Raw genomic sequence first — 20,232 nt, 5'->3', positions numbered from 1 at the left:
TCAATGGGAAAGCATCAAAGGCAGGTAGCCAGTCTTCATTCTCCTCTCCTTTCACTAAATGGAATGATGACAAGATAGCATAGCTGCATCTCCGCTAATGAAAGAAAAGGGGAAACCTTAGGAAATAAGGCATGGCAGATTTACTACCAGCAGGAAATTGTCAGACGTGCATCTCCAGAGGAAGTCTTGCAACGTTATCTCTGCATTTTTCCTCTGGAGCATCACCTGGGGCAAGTTCTTGTCTGGCCGCTTCCTTCAAGATCAGTGGCTGTGCGCCAATCTCAGATACGGAAGGGACAAAGAGATCCCCTTGAGATAGTTATGAGATGGGCAAATACAGAAATATGGATGAACTGCTTCTTCCTCTATTCAGAGTTTCTCTTCAACAACCCAAACTGATGTCAATAAAGGCAACCTGATATAGAAGCAACCTAGAACTAAGGAGAAATGTCCTAATGGTGAGAGCAATCAACCAATGGAATGAGTTGCATTCCGAAGTTGTGGGTTCTCCATCACTGGAAGCTTTCAAAGAGGCTGGGCAACCATTTGTCTGAAATGGTATTGGGTCTCCTGCTCAAGCAGGGGGTTGGACTAGAAGACCTCCCAGGTCCCTTCCCACTCTATTGTTCTATGATTCTATATCTGGAGGAACACCAGGATGGTAACGGCTGAACTAGTTTGAATTTTCTATGCTGATGTACATAATGTTCTTCTACTTACTGGTGGTAATATCATTCAGTCAATCTCAAGGTACTCCTATTGATTGATTTATTATTTCACATAATCTCCGGGTCATCCCCATTAGTACAAAAGGCAAGGCATACATTCAAACAATTAATAATAAATAAATAGGATTGACCTAAGGAGCTTTGTTTGGCCCACAGCCATTTCTTCTTCCTTTTTTCTTAGTACCCTCTAAGACATTCACAAGTCTCCAATCACATAAATCAGAGATACACAAGCCTGAGGCCTCAGGATGCCCAAGATGGTTATTTTCCCCAAACTGTAAATTTTAATGGGACAGAAAGGAGGAAAAATTACATGGGAATGAAATAAGATTGCATGTCATGGTTTTCTTGCCCCATCCTTTGTTTTCTGGAAGGAAGACCCCAGTACACCCATCAAAATCCCCAAAAGGCCCTTTCACATAAAAAGAAGCATTGCACGCTTGATTAGAACAGTCCTTTGAGGCTTAGCAGGAGTGACCTTTTAACTGGCAGAGCTCTGAACTGAACCGGGAACTCAACAGAAACTTGGAGACTGAGCTACCACTACAAGTATAGAAAATGAGCCAAGGATGGAGTTAAACTCTATTTTGAAGCTGTTTCTCTGATCCGACAAACTTTATAGCCTCGGATACGTGGTAAAGAACATTTCAGCTTTCTTAATCATACTGGGTGTGGCACGTCGTCTTCCTTTCCCGTCGGTGGTGGTTTTTAAGAAGAGGTTGGACAACCCTTTGTCTGAAATGGAATAGGGTCTTCCACTTGAGCAGGGGGTTGGACTAGAAGACCTCCAAGGTCCCTTCTAACTCTGTTGTTCTGTTTCTGTTGTGAGTTAGGGCATGGCATGGAGTCCATGGAACAGAGGGTGAAGTGGGGTAGAAGAGCATGATGCAGTGGGAAAGGGTAGAAGGAAGCTGCCGCAACAATCTAGAAAACACCATATATTATAGAATAGGGCACTAGTGGGAATCAGGTTGGAGCTCGTGAGAGGCACATGTAGGAAACAAAGAGTTGGGGTTTGGGGGGGGAGAGCAGAATACACCACTGGCTGGCTGCCTTGTCTTCCTTCTTCCATGCTCTGACAAAAGCACTGCTAGGAAACTGAGTTTGCTACCACCCAGAGGATCTGAGAGATCGTTCTCTGGCGCCTAGGGAGCACCCAGCAAACAAATCCTTCAAACCTTGGCAGGGGAGGTGCCCAAACCCAGCTGAGCTTTAATCCCTGAATGGTAGCCTTTCCCATTCAACCCCCATTCCTGCCCTTCCTTCCCAACTAGCATGACTCCCTCCTAGCAGTGTCTCATCTGTTTTTCTCCTCCAGCCAGTGAAAGCAATCTTTGTATCTCTTCCCCCCCCCCCCGTCCCTTCTCCCTCCTCTCTTTCTCCTCCCTCCCTCTCTTCCTCCTCTCTCTCTCTTCTTTCTCCTCTCTCCTTCCCTCCTCTTTCTCCTCGCTCTCCCTCCCTCCCCTCTCTCTCCTCCCTTCCTCTCCCCCTCCCTCCTTCTCCTCTCTTTCCCTCCCTACCCTCTCCTCCCTCCCTCTCCCCCTCCCTCCTTCTCCTCTCTTTCCCTCCCTACCCTCTCCTCCCTCCCTCTCCCCCTCCCTCCTTCTCCTCTCTTTCCCTCCCTACCCTCTCCTCCCTCCCTCTCCCCCTCCCTCCTTCTCCTCTCTTTCCCTCCCTACCCTCTCTCTCCTCCCTCCTCTTTCCCTCCCTCCCCTCTCCTCCCTCCCTCTCCCCCTCCCTCCTTCCCCTCTCTCTCCTCCCTCCCTCTCCCCCTCCCTCCTTCTCTTCTCTCTCCCTCCCTCCTCTTTCGCCTCCCTCTCTCCTTCCTTCCCCCTCCCTCCCTCCCTCCTCTCTCTCTCCCCCTCCCTCCCTCCTTCTCTCCCCCTCCCCCCTTGCTATCAAGGCAGCCCAAAATAATGAACGGATTCCTGTTCAAAAGAGGCTTGGGCAGGACACAAGCGAAACTGCTCCGAGGATCCTTCCATAACATCAGCCGCCTTTCGCCTCCAACCGCTTTGCACTGACACCTTCCGCGGGACAAAAGGGCATAGACAAAGCAGCTGGTTCGCGGAAAGGGGTGGGAAGCTGGGAACGCATAGGCAGGCAGCGGCTGCGGATCAAAGGGGAGATTGTGCTGGACTAAAAGCCCAGACAGTGAGTACTCTGGCGGGGCGGGGAGGGGAGGGGGGGCAGGGGGAATTACCATCCAATTTGAGGATGGGAGCTATAAACAAGACGTTCAAAGAAGCGAAGTCGAAGCCTGGGAAAGAGACCAAGAAATCTCTCCAGCGTCCTTTCCGCAGAAGGGATGAGGCAAACAACTTCAGGGCGCATTTCTTTTAGACATTTTTAGCACTGTACTGGGGGAAGGTTAAAGGCAAAGTGTGTGCTTTTAAGTCTCACGGGGCGGGGGGGGGAGCTAAAAGTTCCCTTAAAAACTCCAATTCCTCAAGGAAGCCTAATCCCAAATTGCCAGCTTGATGCCAGGTTTCACCCCGGCTGTTGCGAAACCTGGGTTCCCAATCCTGCATCACTACAAGTGACCCCCCACACCCCTCCTTTGCTGCCCTATGCATTCCACGCCCCGCCCAGTGTTATTTTATAGATTACATAATTAAAATACTCAGGGAAACTAGCATGTTTCAAAGCAAAACAACAACCTGGGGCATAATCTTGATTTCCAAAAGCACTTTGAAATATTGTATAAACCCTGGAGGCATGCTTAGAAAATAAAAATGATAGGGAGTTGCAGCGCAGATTTTGGAGGGAGGAATATCTGCCCTCTCAGGGGGGGAAAGGAGAAGAAAAAGGCACTGTAGGAGATTATCAGGCTGAGCCCAAGGGAAGAATCAAACACGTCATCAGTCTCGAGTGCCTTCATACCACAAGAGATCTAAGAAGTCCAGCCCACTTTCAATTCTGTTGGCTCTTAGCTACCACCTATTTGCTTTGACTGTTAGTAGTTCAGATTCTTGTAGAGAGTTTTAGCATACAATAAGCCCATATTCTTTCAAATTACCTGGACTCCTGCCAGGTATGCTCAGGTAAAGAAGAGCATCCCTGAAAAGGTGACGGACAGCAGCCTTGCCCAATTTACCTCCTGTTGTTAAGGGATGCCCAGTGATTGGACATTTTGAGAAGGAGGCCGTAACACATTCTCTGAAATATTGTGGTTCTATGCTGTAAGAGGCACAGCCTGTTTGGAATCAGCAGTCACATTAGAACAGGGGTGTCCAAACTTGGGAACTTTAAGACTTGTGGACTTCAACTCCCAGAATTCCCCAGCCAGCCATGCTGGCTGGGGAATTCTGGGAGTTGAAGTCCACAAGTCTTAAAGTTCCCAAGTTTGGACACCCCTGCATTAGAAATATAGATGGAACAAAAACAGAGACATGAACCAGGCTAAATGTAATTTGATCTAAACTTGATTTCATTCACAGTTATGTGGCTAGCCTCCCTGTATTTAAGAATGTTTCTCCTTTGTACGAACTGAAGTTTGGCGGCAATTTTGGGAAGAGTGTGCAGGCCAGTGTCAGCCCTTCAAAGTATGCCAGGCCAGGAACCAAACTTCACAAAGACTACTGAAACCCCATTTCATTGTTGTAGGGTACAATAACAGAATCTTAAAAGCCCAAAAGTGTTCCTTTGCGCCCTCATCATTTTTAACAGATTAACAGAGTTGGAAGAGACATTATAGGTCACCCAGTCCAACCCCCTACTCAAGCAGGAGAGCCTACACCGATTCTGACAACTGGAAGTCCAATCTCTTCTTGAAAGTCTCAAGTGATGAAGCCCCCCACAGCCTCCAAAGGAAACTTCTGTTCCATTGGTTGATTGTTCTCACTGTCAGAAAATTTCTCCTTATTTCTAAGTTGAATCTCTCCTTGGTCATCCATTTCCATCCATTATTCCTTGTCTGGCCTTCAGGTGCCTTGGAAAATAGCTTGACCCCTACTTCTCTGTGGCAGCCCTTCAAATATTGGAAGACTGCTATCCTGTCTCCCCTAGTCCTTCTCTTCACTAGACTAGCCATGCCCAGTTCCTGTAACCGTTCATCATATCTTTTGACTTTTGCTTGTTGTAAGTAGGCTGGGAGGTTTGCAAATGGTGGTTGTATGTTTCCAGAATGTTGCATATTTTGTTTAAACAACCTCTATTATTATTGAACTCTGAGCAAGGGTGGAACAGACTATCTTTGCCGGTTGTGGGTTCTCCATCGCATAGAATAAAAAACACAGAATAGAACACAGAACTCCAAGGGACCTTGGACTCTTCTAGTCCAAGGGTCACCAACCTTTCGGACCTCAGGGACCACTAAATTCATAATATGAATATGAATTAGTGACAGGATGGGGTCCTTCAGGCACTTAGCTTGGCCACCTGTTAGCGGAGAGAAGCGCCTGGGGTCAACCCTAGCTTTGCTGTCCATTGCAGCTAAGAATCTCAAATACTGCCAAGAATGAATATTCGTCTTGTAGCCAGCCTGGGCGCTAGATCGGCCTGCTGCAAACTCTGTCTCTCAAGGAGCCGGGCCAAAGTTTTGCGCACAGCTCACTGAAGTCCCGGGAGGGAGGGAGGGAGGGAGGGAAGGGCTAGAGCTACGAAACAGGTAGCCAAGCTAAGTGCCTGAAGGACCCCATCCTGTCAGCGAGCAGGAATAATTGCTTCAGCGGGCGGTATCCAGCCCAGGGGCCACAGTTTGAGGACCCCTGATTTAGTGCAATATAAAAAATGCAGATTTTTTCTGCGAACCACCAAAACTTTCTTGCGGACCGCCAGTGGTCCCACGGACCAACAGTTGATGACCGTTCTTCTAGTCCAACATCTTGCTCAGGCAGGAAACCCTATATCATTTCGGACAAATGGTTGTCCACTCTCTTCTTTAAAACCTCCAGTGTTGGAGCACTCACAACTTCTGGAGGCAAGCAGTTCCACTGATGAATTGTTCTCTCGCTGTCATAACATTTCTCCTTAGTTCTAGGTTGCTTCTCTCCTTGGGGAGTTTCTCACGAGGTTTTGAAGATGAGATTGGACAGCCCAGTCTCCTCTCATGGATGATTCATTCGGTTCTCTTGCAGCCTGCAGAAGGTTGGATTAGCACACTTCCAAGTGTACCATTCTAGGATTCTGGGTGCATTTTGTTGCAGGTCTTACTCCTTCTCTTTATTGCTGATGCAAGAGCTGAGAGTGCTTTTACTGTACGAGGGCTTTTCAGTAGTGGATCTGTGGAAGCTTGCCAGGAATACTGAAAGTAGGCGCTCCTCAGGAAGGGATACTATGGTTGCACCCTATGTTACCGATTCTGTGCTGAAGAAGGCATTGGGAAAGTTATGCTCTTAGAAGATAAGGCTGACTTCCCCCAATAAATATATATGCCGAATAAATATATATGCCAAATACCACTCACTCATCATGAAATCTCCAGAACCGCAAAGCCTACAAACTTGAAATTTGGCACGTACAGTACGTCCCTCTTCTAGGTGCTCGCTAAGAAAGGATTTTTCAAAATGACCATCAGATCATTAGTATTTCTTATACAGTAATTAGCACGCTCTGATGCTAAGGCGTTCTACTCCCCCTCCCCACCTGAAAAGAACTCTGTTCCAACTGCCAGTTGCCTCACATTCCGTTACCTCAGTTCAAACTGGCAGACGTTCTACTCCTTCACTCAGGAGTGGTCTGGGGCTCCTTACAGTACTAAACGTCGGTACCTCACCAAAATGTCTACGCCTTCCACCTATGGAACTGCTTCCGTACCCAAGGCAGGGGGAGCAATATTCCCTTATGTGCTTCAATTACCAACCACTACTGAGCCAACAAATTGTGAACCCAATTTCTCCTGCATAACCCGATGACATAGTTTTGTCACGAAGCATGGGTATCCAGCTAGCACTGTATATTTAGCTAGGCTAAAATGCTATTAGGGAGACTATAATTCAGCAAGGTGTAGGATCTTGGCCCTCGCTTTTAGGATACCGTGCAAAGCAGCTGCCACCTCAAAGGTAATCCAGTGTGCATACTGGCAATGAGTTTGCTAGGTGGACAAAGCATTTTGGGTTCCTATAAGGGTTTTATTGTTTTTTGCGAACCTAATCTATGATTCCATGCTGTTTCAACTGTGTAATCCCACTTTTCTGCTAACAATATTAAAGGCTGGGGAAACAGCCTGTCGTTCAAGCAACACAACTCAAAAACAATAGTTGCATGGAGTGGGGAGGGGGGGCATCTCCCCATCTTCACCAGTTCATATTTTTCCCTGGACCCCATCTGAGCAATCAGGGCAGGACAAACATTAGGCAATCACGATTCCATCAAAACTCCCATTAAAGGGAGGCAACCAGATTTTGGGTGGGTGAAGGGGCCGGTGGGTTATAATGGGGAGATCAGAATTATAGTATGTCATCTGAAACAGCTTCTAGTCTGTGTCATCTTAATTGTAATTTATATTTGAGGTTTTTTTTTTAATATAGGAGGGAAAAAAGAATGAAGAGCAGAGCAAGCTGTTCATTTGCAGCCTGTCTCTGGGGTTTAATAAAGCTCTACTCACTGCTGTAGTATCATTTTTATGCTCTCATAAAGCTCGTTCGTTTAGCAGGTTTGTGTTACTTCAGCAGTTAGCACTGCCTGAAAAGCAATTCTGGAAAAAGGTGAAAAGGAAGGAAGGATGGATGGATGGATGGATGACTGGAAGGAAGGAAGGAATTTATTTTAAACTATCTGTATAAAATGGGGAAGGAAGGAAGGAAGGAAGGAAGGAAGGAAGGAAGGAAGGAAGGAAGGAATTTATTTTAAACCCTATCTGTATAAAATAGGAAGGAAGAGAAGGAAGGAAGGAAGGAAGGAAGGAAGGAAGGAAGGAAGGAAGGAAGGAAGGAAGGAAGGAATTTATTTTAAACCTTATCTGTATAAAATGGGGAGGGGGGAGGGAGGGAGGGAAGGAAGGAAGGAATTAAGAACACTTAAACAAAACCTATAGCAGAAATACAGGAGGAGCATGTAATACATGTTTTGATCAAAGCTCCTTTCTGAAAACCTCTTTCAGAGAAATTCTCCAAGTAGAGAAAATGATTTTTCTTCAGTTACAACACATTGGAAATGTTTATATACACAAAATCAGGTCGGGTAAAAATGCATTGGTGCAGAGCATGCTAAGCTAGGCTAGGGTTAAGGTTATTTTTTGGTGGCTTGTGTCAACCTAGCTTCCTCCCATGTTAACCCTGCTCCTTTTTAGGGTTTGGGAGAAAACCCAGATATCAGTGTGATTCCTATATCAGGTTAAGTGTGTTATGGGAATGTAGCCAATAAAAGAAGAAAAGGAACAGATGTATTGCGTGGTCCTCCCCCTTCCGTAGTCTAAATTTTAGGGCCACATTTGCCTGACAATTCGATTCTGATTTAGGAATGAACCCATTTCCTAGATCACTACAATGCCCCGAATCGGCCATCGGCCAAAGGGACAGGCAAAGATAGGCAATCTAGTGTCACGCTGTATTTTTAATTACAAATCCCATGAACACTTGACATTCACCATGGTTCCTAGGTTGATGGGAAACTATCAGGAGAATACCAGGTTGCCTATCCCCAGAGCTAAATTTGCACAGGAGGCTAAACCAGAAGAGAGGAAACAAATCCCTGAAGAGTGAAAACTTAACCAAAGGTGGGTAGCGGATAACTAGTATGTCTTTAACTGATTTGCTTAATAAGTTGCACAAATGAATCCCATATAAAGTGACTTCCTGGTTCAGGGCCCAGGAAGCTCTCCTCAGCCATAGGACAGCCTGGCAATTTCTTCCAAACCATCATGTCTCCGACATCATATCAATTGATAAGACATCTTCTCCCCCTTCCCATGCAGAATAATTGAAGAATCACCGCAATGTGTAGAGATTCTCAGTCATCCAGGTCATGGTTGTCCCAAAGGTGCTTTTTCAGGAGGCAACTGGACTTTCTTGGGGTTTTTTCCCCCCTTTTGAAGACATTTCGCTTCTCATCCAAGAAGCTTCTTCAGCTCTGACAGGACAACCTTCCATTCCCCAGTGCCAGAGCTGAAGAAGCTTCTTGGATGAGAAGCGAAACGTCTTCAAAAGAGAGAGAAAAAACCAAGAAATTACAATTAAGATTATGCAGACTAGAAGCCGTTTCTAATGACACACTAACTCTGATCTCCCCATTACAACCCACCTGTCCCCCCTCCCCCCCAAAATCTGGTTGCCTCCATTTAGGGCAGGGGTGTCCAAACTTGGGAACTTTAAGACTTGTGGACTTCAACTCCCAGAATCCCCCAGCCGACTGGCAAGGGAATTCTGGGAGCTGGGGAATTGTGGGAGTTGAAGTCCACAAGTCTTAAAGTTCCCAAGTTTGGACACCCCTGATTTAGGGGGATGGAATCACGCGTGACTGACAATCACCACAAGTGGCTCTCAACCAGCTGCAACACCAGTAGACTAAGCCAAACAATGGACTTGTCCTTCTCCTAACGCTGCTCATTAGAACCTGGACATTGTATAATTCTGGCCGTCATTCTCTCCATCGCCTTGCTCAGGAGCAAGAGAAATGATGGGCAGAGGGAATGAGGAGGCTTCCTTGCAAGCTTCCACGGCGGGCAAGATCTGCCTCCTCCCCTGCTCCATGTCCTGATGCCACTTTGCTAGTTCCAAGACTGTATCACCAAAGGGCAGCCTTCCCATGTAGGAAGGAGGGGGGAGGAAAGGGAGGGGAGGCTTGGCAATTAAGGTTTTGGCACTGTCAGAGCTGCCTCGAGCAGGCTTCCACTAGCTGATAGCTTTATTGTTATATTTTTGGACGTCAAAGCGGCACAAACAGTGCTTTAAAATGCATCCGAGCTGCTGCCTCTTTGACAGAGGGTGTTGGTTTTCCCATTAACAAGTAGAATGCAGGAGCTGGAGCAGAAAACTCCAAAGCGCTTTGGAATTGATAAAATAACAATTCCCTAATTAAATAGGAACTGTCAGTCAAGAGGCTTTCCGTGCAGCGCCTGACGACGATGGGGAAATAGCCCCCGTGCCCTCCACCCCCACCCCCACACGTGCGCGGCCTCGCAGTTCCAAAACCCAAAATAGAAGGGTCTACTACGCAAACTCCTAAGACTGAGTCCTTAACTACAAAACCAGCATCCCACACGCAAAGCCACACAGGCCAAAGCAGTTGCGATCTGCATGTCAGCAAGGAAGATATCCAGAATCCCTGATTCAGGTTACACGCTCTCATACAGGTTACAAGACCCATTGCTTTTAGGACCACTTCCAGGCAATAGCAGGAAGATTATTCTGCAGAAAAGGATACTCTTCCTTCAAACTTTCCAGGTCTGCACATTAAAAATCAATTATCCTATCTCCTGGGGTCTGAGTTCCTCCTGGCTTCGTCGAAGCCCCATTGTTCTGCAGAGGTGATTATTAGGGTTCAATGGGACCTAGCAGGCTTTTTAGTTCAGAAGCTTTTAAAACTGAATGTGGCTCCATTAAAACAAAGGAACAAACAAACAAAAATAGCAAATGTGCAATCTTGATCTGTTTCAAAGCCAAAGAGCCAGTGCTGTCCGAAGATGTCTCTGTGGTCATGTGGCCGGCATGACTAAATGCCGAAGGCACACAGAGCGGCGTTGCCTTCCTACCAAAGGTGGTTCCTATTTTTTCTACCTGCATTTTTACGTTCTTTCGAACTGCTAGGTTGGCAGAAGCTGGGACAGGTAACGGGAGCTCACTCCTTTACGCGGCGCTGGGGATTCGAACCACTGAACTGGCGACCTTTCTGATCGACAAGCTCAGAGACTTAGCCCTAGAAGCCTTTGATTTGAGGCAGCTGGAGTTGAACGGTTCTCGTTCTGTGGAGGACCCATAGTCTCTTAAAAGAGTGAAAAAGACAAAATGGGCGACACACAAATCTAATCATAAATAAACAAAACAAATGTGTAGGCTTTTGCTGTCTGTTAAAGGCCAGGAGGCAAGGGGAGAAAGCGAGAGAGATGGAGAGACTGGTTGTGCCCACACAACATGCTTAACCGGCAGAGTTACACACCTGATGCCTGTTTGTACATAACACGCTGAGCTGGGTTAAGTTTTAAACTCGGTAACTTTTGCCTGTCTCTGCCTAAACCCACCCCCTCCCCATCCCACTTAAATAATTCGTTCAAAAGCAGAAGCCTGCTCCCAGAAGGATAATAGATCTACGTTAACAGCACGAGGTGGGAGGGAGGGAGGGAGGGCGATGATGCAAGTTAAATGGTGCACAGGAGCTGAAGTTCTCAATTGGCTTTAGGGAAGAGGATGGAGGGGGCAACTGGGAGCTTTAAATCTTACCTTGTAATCCCACCTTTCAAAGAAGCGGCTGGTAAGAGGGAGGGGGAGAAGCTGTTTCCATAACACAGGAAAATGCTTTGGAATTCTCGGTGAATCGGGAAGAGGGCTCGATGGCTGACAATTCATTATGGACCAGAGAAGATATTAATTATGTAAGGTAACTACCGTAGGAAGAAGCCTCCCTTATTCCCCCTCCTCATACACACACACACACACACACACACACACACACACATACGCAAAGGAAACTGTGATGCTTCTGAATCTCAGATATACAGACTGGGTTTGCACGACTTGTTAAACTAGGCTACAATAGGGCTTATAGCTTTAGTATGTTAGGGAAATGCAACTATTGTCTTAGCATGTTATATAAGCAGTCAGAAAACCATAATATATATAAGCAGCAGTAAACCATAATATGGTTTATTTGTTTGGATGTAGCATACAATCTAAATGTATCCATTTTGGTTGGTTTTGACCCAGTTTGGGGTTTAGAATATTGTGCAAGACTCTTGCATAAAATGTCCCAGAATTCAGAGTTATGAACAGGGAGGGGGAAATTGAATTGGGAAAAATAAGTGTAGGGGGAAAAAAAGAGAAGGGGGAAAAAATGAGGGATGAAAAGAAGAAATTACAGACCAGGCAATACAGTAGTAGGTCTGGATCACAAGCCTGAGAAAATACTTCGGCAATGTACTTTGGTAAAGTGTCGCTGTAAAACTGCAAAATTAAAAAAAAATGACACCAGGGCTGATCACCAATGAGGAAGAGTCAGCAGCTGGGCTTAAATTGTCAGAGACCATCCCAGACAAAATAGACTCGGAAAGAAACTGCTGGCCTGGATTAGGAATACCAAAAGTCCAAAATCACAGAATCCTAATACGGTAATCAACAATGCAGCTTCTACTCCTTTTAGTGACACAACTGAAGGACGGATTCACTGTTCCCAAAAGGATCTTTTCTCTTTCTCAGCAACCGTTCAAAACACAGTGATACCCAAAGTCTTTGACTTGTGACCACAAACAAAATTATCTGAAAGTGTTTAGATAATGTTGTGATAAGATCTACCTTATCACTTTGTTAGGGGGTTGTAGAGTTTTTTTCTTCCTTCATCACATTTCAAGCCAATTTTCAGGGAGCCAAAAGAGAAAGCTACAGAGTTCCTTTGCCGCAGGACTCCTAAATCTTGCAACCTCTATTCTCGATGCCTATGAAAATTCTCAGGCATCCATTCAAGGAAAAACGAAGGAAGTCCAGTTGCCTCTTGAAAAAGCAGCTTTGGGATAACCTCTCTTCTCAGTTCCCAGGATGACCAAGTACCAAGCATGTGAGACACCATCATGCACTACCAAGTCGTATCTGCCCATTTCAACTAGGAGTTATCTGGACAGGTGCCATAATAGCAACAGCAGTTAGACTTATATACCGGCTTCATGGTGCATTTACAGGCCTCTCTAAGTGGTTTACAGAGTCAGCCTATTGCCCCCAACAATCTGGGTCCTCATAAGATGATCAGTGGCAATTTGTGCACACTCTGGCCAATTTTTAGAGTTTTTTCAACAGCATTTTCTTCCAGCCCCACCTTGAGATGCGGTAAATTGACGCTCCGACTCTTAGCACGAAAAGAGAAGAGTCTAAGATAATGCAAGCAGCTATGAAGCAGGCCCTCACCAATCATTCACCATTTCAAATAGGAGCATTTTCAAAAACCTTCATCTAAAATGTCTTTGATTGGGGCAAAGCCCACTTATTACTGCACCAAATCTTTTTCTTTAAAAGCACGAAACAGAACTAGAAAAATAGCGCTCGTTAGAATATCTTTTGGATCTTTCTTCCAATGAATTCTTCCCTCGATTTATTTGTTGCATCATTTATTTTTAAGGCCGTCCATTCACATAAGTGACTCCAGGGAGGTAACGAGGTTTAAAACCAAAACAAGCAGACACACAAAAATCCACAATAAACAGCAAATGAACAACGAAAGCAAAATGTAAAATGTAAGTCATGCCGAAGGCCCATAACCTAGTTCCAAGAAACACAAAAGATCTATAAAACAGGTTCACCGGACATTCCGACCCCATTCCAGAGTTTGTTCCAATGGAATCTAGTCACCTCTGTTACACCATACTTTTTTTTTTTAATGTAGGGAATGTACAGGATCACACAGACAGACAAAACTCCCTACAGTTCAGAATCCAAAGTGCAAAAATTTCCTAATATTTCTCATCTGCAATATCAGTTCTTCGTGGGACCCGATTCGTGCCGGTGTTGCAATCCTTTTGAGAGGGGGGGGGGGGAAGCAGCTGCTTAACTTCTGAACCTGGTAAGTGCACCAATGCCAAATCTCACAAAAACACGTACGGGCAGGTCCAGATTGGAAGGCGGAGATATGCTTTGGCAGAATCCCTTTGATTTACCCCACGAAGAGGAGCAAAAGATTTCAGCTCGGACTAGCACAGGTACTGACCAAAGTGTTAAGTGTCCACCTTCTCATTGCCAGAATTCCAGGCACTGTGCAAACTTCATTAGAGCTTTTCCAAAACCAAAACATGGGAACCGGAGAACTTGTAGACCTCGAATGATAAGAGCTCTGGAAGTCTGGATGCTACCTTGAAGCTCTTCCATGTGTCTCGACTCCCCCATGGGTAGAGAGTACTGCAAGGTAAAAATGCTACCATCCCCACTGATTCCTACTAACCGGTTACACAGATACACTGCTGGGTTTGATTCATTGTTTTTTATGCTTTGGACGAAAAGAACATTTTGGCTTCATCAAAAAAGAGACGGTCTTGATTTGTTTCGTGTGGGGCCTCATGAAGCATACATTCTCAGGGGTGGGAAGAAATTTGTGGGTATTAATTGTCAGGGGACCAAGCGATGGCATAGGTCCTTGCTATGCCATGGATTCCCAAAGCAATAAACATATATTGCGTTGTAGTCCTATAAAGTTTCACTGGTCAACTCAATATTATATTGCAGTGCTTCTCGGCCTTAGCAGTTTTAAGGGGTGTGGACTTCAACTCGCAGAATTCATTCTGGAAGTCTGGAAATCCACACATCTTAAAAAGGCCAAGGTTGGGAAGCATTCCTGTATTATGTATGGAAAAAGGAAGACTCTTGCAGATTTGAACTGGGCAAGCCTTGGTACCCAAGGATGCACCGATCATAATCCTGCTGATATAGAATAACCAGTTTAAAGCACACTTCTAAACAAAACCCAGAGTGGGTCTATCAGCCACTCTTGATCAGAGGAGAGAGAGAGAAAATGAGAATGGGGTGAATGGGCACTAGAAAACATTTTTTTTAAATTAGCAGTTGGTTGCATAAGACTGATCCAAGCCTATCCCAATCGCATTATTCAAGGGTGCTGGGAAAACAGTTTCCAGGATTTCAGATTGTTTAGTCATGTTGGTTGGGAACTTGAGGAGTTCCAGTCCCAACAAATTTGGAGGGCACCAGACTGGAAAAGGTTGGGCTGAATGGGGTAGGAAAATCTGCCAACTATGAAGTGCACATTGTTGTAAGCAGTAGAACTCTTGGTCTAACCTTTATTTCCACATCCCAAAACACAAATAAAAAAACCTGTTCCTACAGCCATTCCCATGAACTGAGATCCAGCAGAAAATATTTGGATCATGCCATCACAGATACTTGATGGAACAGTCATTACGGAGTAACTGGAGAGTAAAAAAGATTTTTTTTAAAAAAAATGGGAACCCTCTGCTGCTAATATGGCTCATCTTTTGCTCCCCTTTCAAAGGTATTTCATAAATATCTTTTTCTCACATGAGAGTTACTGCAGTTGCCTTGGTTGAAAAAGTACACTCTTCTCACCCAATCCCACATACACATTTTCCTTGTAAATTGAGGGAATGCAGCCCAACTCTACACTAAATCACAATAAAAGAGGAATTGATTACTACTGATAGAGTTAAATTGAGAGAGGTGTGTAGCTTAACTCTTCTGGATAAGACCAACAGATAAGAGAGAGATAAAGAAAACACAAGTGACTCTTTTGTCTTCTTTCCCCCTATCATTTATTTTCAGATTTACAAGGGTTCTCCAGGGCCAAGACACACATGGGGGAAACTCTGTTTCAAGCCCCTCCATTAAGAGTGTATCACAGCAATGGCTTTCCAAATCACCACATTTTCATCCACTGACCTTAAAGAGAAACCAAAGCAAGGAAGGAGCAGCGGGAGGGGGAGGGGGGAGAAAGGAGGAGGAGGAGGAGGAGGAGGAGGAGGAGGAGGAGGAGGAGGAGGAGGAGGAGGAGGAGGAGGAGGAGAAGAAGGAGGAGGAGAAATAATTCCATTTTGATTCAGGGAAAGAGATGTTGACCATGTACAAAGTTTGCAACAAGCACATGAGGGCTATTTTATTAAATGTCCACTTTTGGACCTGATGGAATCCATATGGGATTAGTAACATTTGTCTCACTGGCTCAGTGTGGTGGAGAAAACCCGAGTAACTTAATAGAAGGAATCACATTTCAAGTTTTCCTTGGTTTAATGATAGAGGCTCCAAGAATCCAAGCTGCATTCCAGAAGAAAAAAGATCTCCCACCCCCACATCATCCCCCCTCCTCACCCTATCCACCTAACCCACTGCCCAAATTCAAAAGCAAAAAAGCTGAAAAGCAACCTTCCCTCCTCCTTTCCCCCCCCCCACCCCCCAATGTCCTTTCTCCAAGTGGCATTTCAATCAAGCAGAGCAGAAGAAAGCTTCGAAAAGTACTTCTGGCTCCCCTCCCTACCAGACAGACAGGTGCCACTTAACTGCAATCTGAGAGGGAGGGAATCGTTTCCCCCCCTCCCACCTCCTGGCTGCTGGGCACTGAAGAAGCCGAAGGAAATGTGGGAGGTCGGCCAAAAAAAAACGGGTGAATAAGTGACCAGGCTACTGATAAATGACCTCTCTCTTTCCCAGTGCAAAGAAGAAAAAAAGAAAAATGTACATTTAAAACCAATCACTCACACCCTCTTCACTACTGCCAACAATACTTCCTCCTCCTCTGGCTCAGTGAGAGATGCAAAAGTGCTCACCAGTTTGCGTTCGACAAGGCTTCAAGAGTTACTTGCCTCCCTGGGTCAAAGACAATTTAGAAGGGTCTCGGGAATCTAGTTCTGGACTCGGAGAGAGTTTGGTTTGAGGGGGTGTGGGGAACTCTTGCAATAAAGCCAAGGGCCTGGCCCTTTTATGACCCAACATATGCTAGCAAGGATGCTACAGAGTCTCTTAGAAGGATTTCGGAGTTGGCCATCCCTGCCACTACTTGAATACTCCAGACACTTAACTAATGTTACAAAGCTGTTTCTCTCAAGTTAGGGATGGAAGAAAAGGGGAGAGGACCAGCAGTTTGAACAGCCTTTAATTAACCTCTCTTAGCAGAAGACAAAAACTACTTGGCCAGTCCCTTCTCCTGGGCATCTACACCAAAGAAAAATATGCCCCTCTACCCCACGGAGGATGAGAGTAGTAAAACTTCCCCAGCTCCTCTCAAGGAAACTAGGTCTTGGGTAAGCAGGAGTAGGAAGCGGGAGGGGAAGAGGGCGCAAGGGGGGGAGGACCCCCAGGTACCTTCCATCCAGCCGAGCTGTTGCTGTCGCCTTTATCCTTAAAATAGGGCACGTATCGGACCATCCAGTCGTAGATCTGGGAGAGGGTGAGCCGTTTCTCCGGGGAGCTCTCGATCGCCTTGGTGATGAGATCGGCGTAAGACAGGTTGCCCCAAGCGTTCCGCCGCGAAGTCTTCGCTTTGCGGAGCTGTCCAACGTCCGCGCTTAAGGAAGGCAGCGCGGGGGTCGCTTTGCCACGCTCCGCCGCCACGCCGGCGTTCTCGGCGCCTTCGGGGCCGCCGGCCAAAGGGTGCTTGGGGGCGCCTCCGCCACCTCCTCCTCCTCCTCTCGCACCGCCGCTTCCATCGTCTTCTTCGCCCGGGAAGTCGGGGTGAGGCAGCGGCCAGGTGCAAGAGCGAGGCCGACTCTGAGGTTCAAAATCCGGGTCGATGTCAACCTGATGCGCCTGCAGCTTCTCATCCATGTTCCTCCCCCTCCCCCCCCGCGACCGCCTTTTCCCCCCCACCCTCTTTCCCCCCCTCTTTTATTCCGCTTTATATCCCGGGAAAGGGAAGAGACGGTCTTCCTTTGTAAAAAAAAAAGAAAAAGAAAAATTAAAAACAAATTCCAGCCAAAGGTTTCCACCTCCCCGCCCCCTCCCCCCAAAAAAAGAGTCGACTGGCAGCTCCGGAGCAGACGGTCGCGTTAGGAAGCGACGCTCCGCGGCGGCGGTAGCAGCAGCAGCATCGCACCAAAGTGGGTCGGGGAGGGAGAGGGGGGAAAAAAGGAGAGAAAGAGCGCGAGGGAGGCGGGATTGGAGACGTTGCCTCGCCGGCTTCGGGGAGGAAGGTGCGTCGGGGGAGCGGTGGGAAGGGGAGGAGGGAAGCAAGAGCGGCGGGGAGCCCGGAGCCCACAGCTCAAGCCGGGCCGGTTCTCCGGAAGGCTCCGGCGGAAGGGCCAAGAACGGCCGGAGGAGGCGGAGGCGACGGGTTTTCTCCAGCGAGCCCAGCCAATGCCAGAGAAAGGCGAGGAGGGGAACGCCCGTTCGTGCAACAGATGAAACAGCTGGAGCGCAGGAGAGACGCGGCGGGCTTTCGAGGGTTGCCTGACAGCTTTCCGGGGAGACCCCCTCAGGCTCGAGGCCAAAGCAGTTCGCTCGCTTCTTCCAAGAGGAGAGATTGTTTTCCCAGAACGAGGATTTCAAGAAAATGTCTATGTATATATTAATATTCAAACGACGGTTCGGGCGTAGCGGGAGAATCCGGCGCTAAGGGGTCCGGAGACAGGGATGGAGGCGCGGGGCGAGCGCCACCATGGTCGCGCCGTCCTTTCCTCGACGACGGGGGGAGACTCGCACCGGGAGCCGGCAGGCACCGGCTGGACTGGGCAAGCCGATTCGCCAGGCGAGCCAGAGGCGCGCTCTGACGATTAGCACCTGCTGCTGCTGCCGCTGCTGCTGCTGGCAGGCTCGGGGCGGCAGCCAGCCCTGGTCGCCGTCGCTGTCATCTTCCTGGCCAACCCGTCGTCTTCCTCCTCCTCCTTTTGCTTCTCCTCCCGCTGCTGCTGCTGCTGCGCTCGTGCCGCCCCGAGCGGGCGCCGCCTCTCTCTGGGGACCCGACGGGATGGCAACATGCTGAGGAGGAGGAGGAAGAGGCGGCGGCGGCAGAGGAGGGGAAAGCGGCGGAAACGGCGGCGGGAGCGACCGCCACTCCACTCACTCTCTCTCTCCCTCTTCCCTTTCCAGGCTCCGTTGCCCTCTCGTCACCCGAGAGCCGAACGGACCGTGCCTGCCACAGGGACAAGCAGCGCGCGCTGGAAGGGCAGCCAACGAGACCGCCAGGCGACCCGGTCGCACTTCGGGGAGGGGGGGTGGGATAGAGGGAAGGGCTGGGCCGGTTGGTTGGGGAGGGGGGGGCAGAAAGGCGGGGCCCCGCCCAGCACCTTGCACGAAGGCGAAGTGGAGGAGGAGCAGCGTGCCCGCCTCCCTCCCTCCCTCTCTGCCCCCACCCAACCTCCGCCTTCTTTGGCCGCGCTTCTCCGGCTGCTTGGCCGGCCGGTGCCAAAGTCGCACGGGCTCCACGGCCGTCCCCTGACCCCGGGAGTCCGGCAAGGCACGTGACCACAACACGCCGGGTATTTCCCAGCCGAGGGAAAGGCGAGCACAGCAGCAGCAGCCTGAGGACAGCGCTCGGACCAAAGGCGGCTTTGGCGGGGACCCTGCCTCGATATCCCCACCACCACCACCACCGTCCGGTTGCAATCACCAAACTGCCCCCCTCCCGGCCGATGCGCTTTGCTTTTTCCCCAGGGTTGGGGGCGAAGCGGATCTGGGGGGGGGGCGGCTTTGCAGGCGCATGGGAGGTGTAGTCCCTCTTGTGCCTTCACGGCATTCTCCAGGGTGAGAAAGGGGAGGGGGAGGAGACTCTCTTCACACCAAGCTTGGAAAGACGGTTTGCGCCCCTTGTCTGCAACGGTCTGCAGGGTGCATGAAGCCTTGGGAGGGGGGGGGGAATTGTCTGCGAGACGCTGCTCCGCAAGAGCCGGGCAGGACTACCGTGCGACTAGCCGGCTTCCTCCCCGTCTTTGCAATGAGGCCCCAGCTGGTCTCCTGACCCCGCCCACCCGCCGGGCTATTCCCAGCCCCTCCCCTCTCCTCCCCCCCCCCCCCCCGCTGGCTTTTCCCGGGTTTCTCCCTGGCTTGCTCCAAATCGTTACACTGACCTGACCCTGTGCCGCCTCCTGATTGGAAGGAGCGCAGCACATGACCTAGACCTCCGCGCTCGCTCATTGGCTCGATCCCAAGCCAGCGTTGAAAAAAAAAAGGAAAGGAGGCAGGGCAGGGGAGAGACGCGCTTGGCGGGCGAAGGGAACCTCCCCTCTGTGAGGTCTTACGCTTCTTGAGTTACCCGCGGGTAACCCAGGGCAACGAATCTCACCAGCCGGACCGCCGTGAGCGAAGCCACGCCCACGGCCTCGACCATTCACGCCGAGGCAGTCGACGCCCCGCCTCCTCCGCTGACTGACTCTCTTGCGAGCGAAAAGACGGTTGGCCACGCCCACGTTTCCTCTCCAGGCTTGCCCTTTAGGAGCGTCTCCTCAGCGGCTCTTCAACGTTGACCCACATTGAGGGATGCCGCCTGACGCGCTTTGCGTCGATGCAGAATGAAGTCCTGCGGATTTCGGCGGGAATTTTCAAAGCCCTCGTGCTCCAAGAAGCTGGCACACCTTTCTCCGCTTACCTTTTACGGAGGACAGTTATCCGTCCGTCATGAAGGAAAAACCTTATTTTTCTCTTGAATGGGGCGTGCATAAGCGCCCCAAAATGCCTACCGTCCCTCTCCTAATGTCCCCATTTATTTGCGTCCATTCCCTGTATTCATAATCATGTTTATATCTGTCATTTTATACACGCTTGACAAGTAAAATAATAAAAATAAAATAAATAAACCTTGTTTTCTCAGAAACTCTTAAACGGATGTCTCCGTTGCAATGAAAAAAAAAACGATAATGACGTGAATAAGGGTGGATAGGCTTGGAAGCAGCAAGAACCAGCGCTGGTTCTGCCCGTTTGCAGCAGACACCTGGCTTAAGCAAGGGAGCATTCACCCCGGTGTCCTGAGATGACACAAC

At 48.4% G+C, this 20,232-nt stretch overlaps 1 protein-coding gene across 1 annotated transcript in view; it reads right to left on the bottom strand.

Annotated features, from left to right (window-relative positions):
- FOXO6 (forkhead box O6) overlaps positions 1-17,086 on the bottom strand; it is a gene marked incomplete at its 5' end in the record, with an annotated part of 133,199 nt that extends 116,113 nt beyond the window's left edge. Inside the window, one exon of the mRNA XM_081962312.1 lies at positions 16,625-17,086. Within this exon, the coding sequence (XP_081818438.1) occupies positions 16,625-17,086 (462 nt within the window). The remainder of the gene's footprint in view (positions 1-16,624) is intronic.
- Positions 17,087-20,232: the final 3,146 nt, after the last annotated feature.

This window comes from Natrix helvetica (genome assembly GCF_964273705.1).
Source record: "Natrix helvetica genome assembly, chromosome: 9".
Lineage (NCBI taxonomy): Eukaryota > Metazoa > Chordata > Lepidosauria > Squamata > Natricidae > Natrix > Natrix helvetica.
Note: the sequence above shows the minus strand (reverse complement) of the source record. Positions and strands in the feature narration are given on the sequence as shown.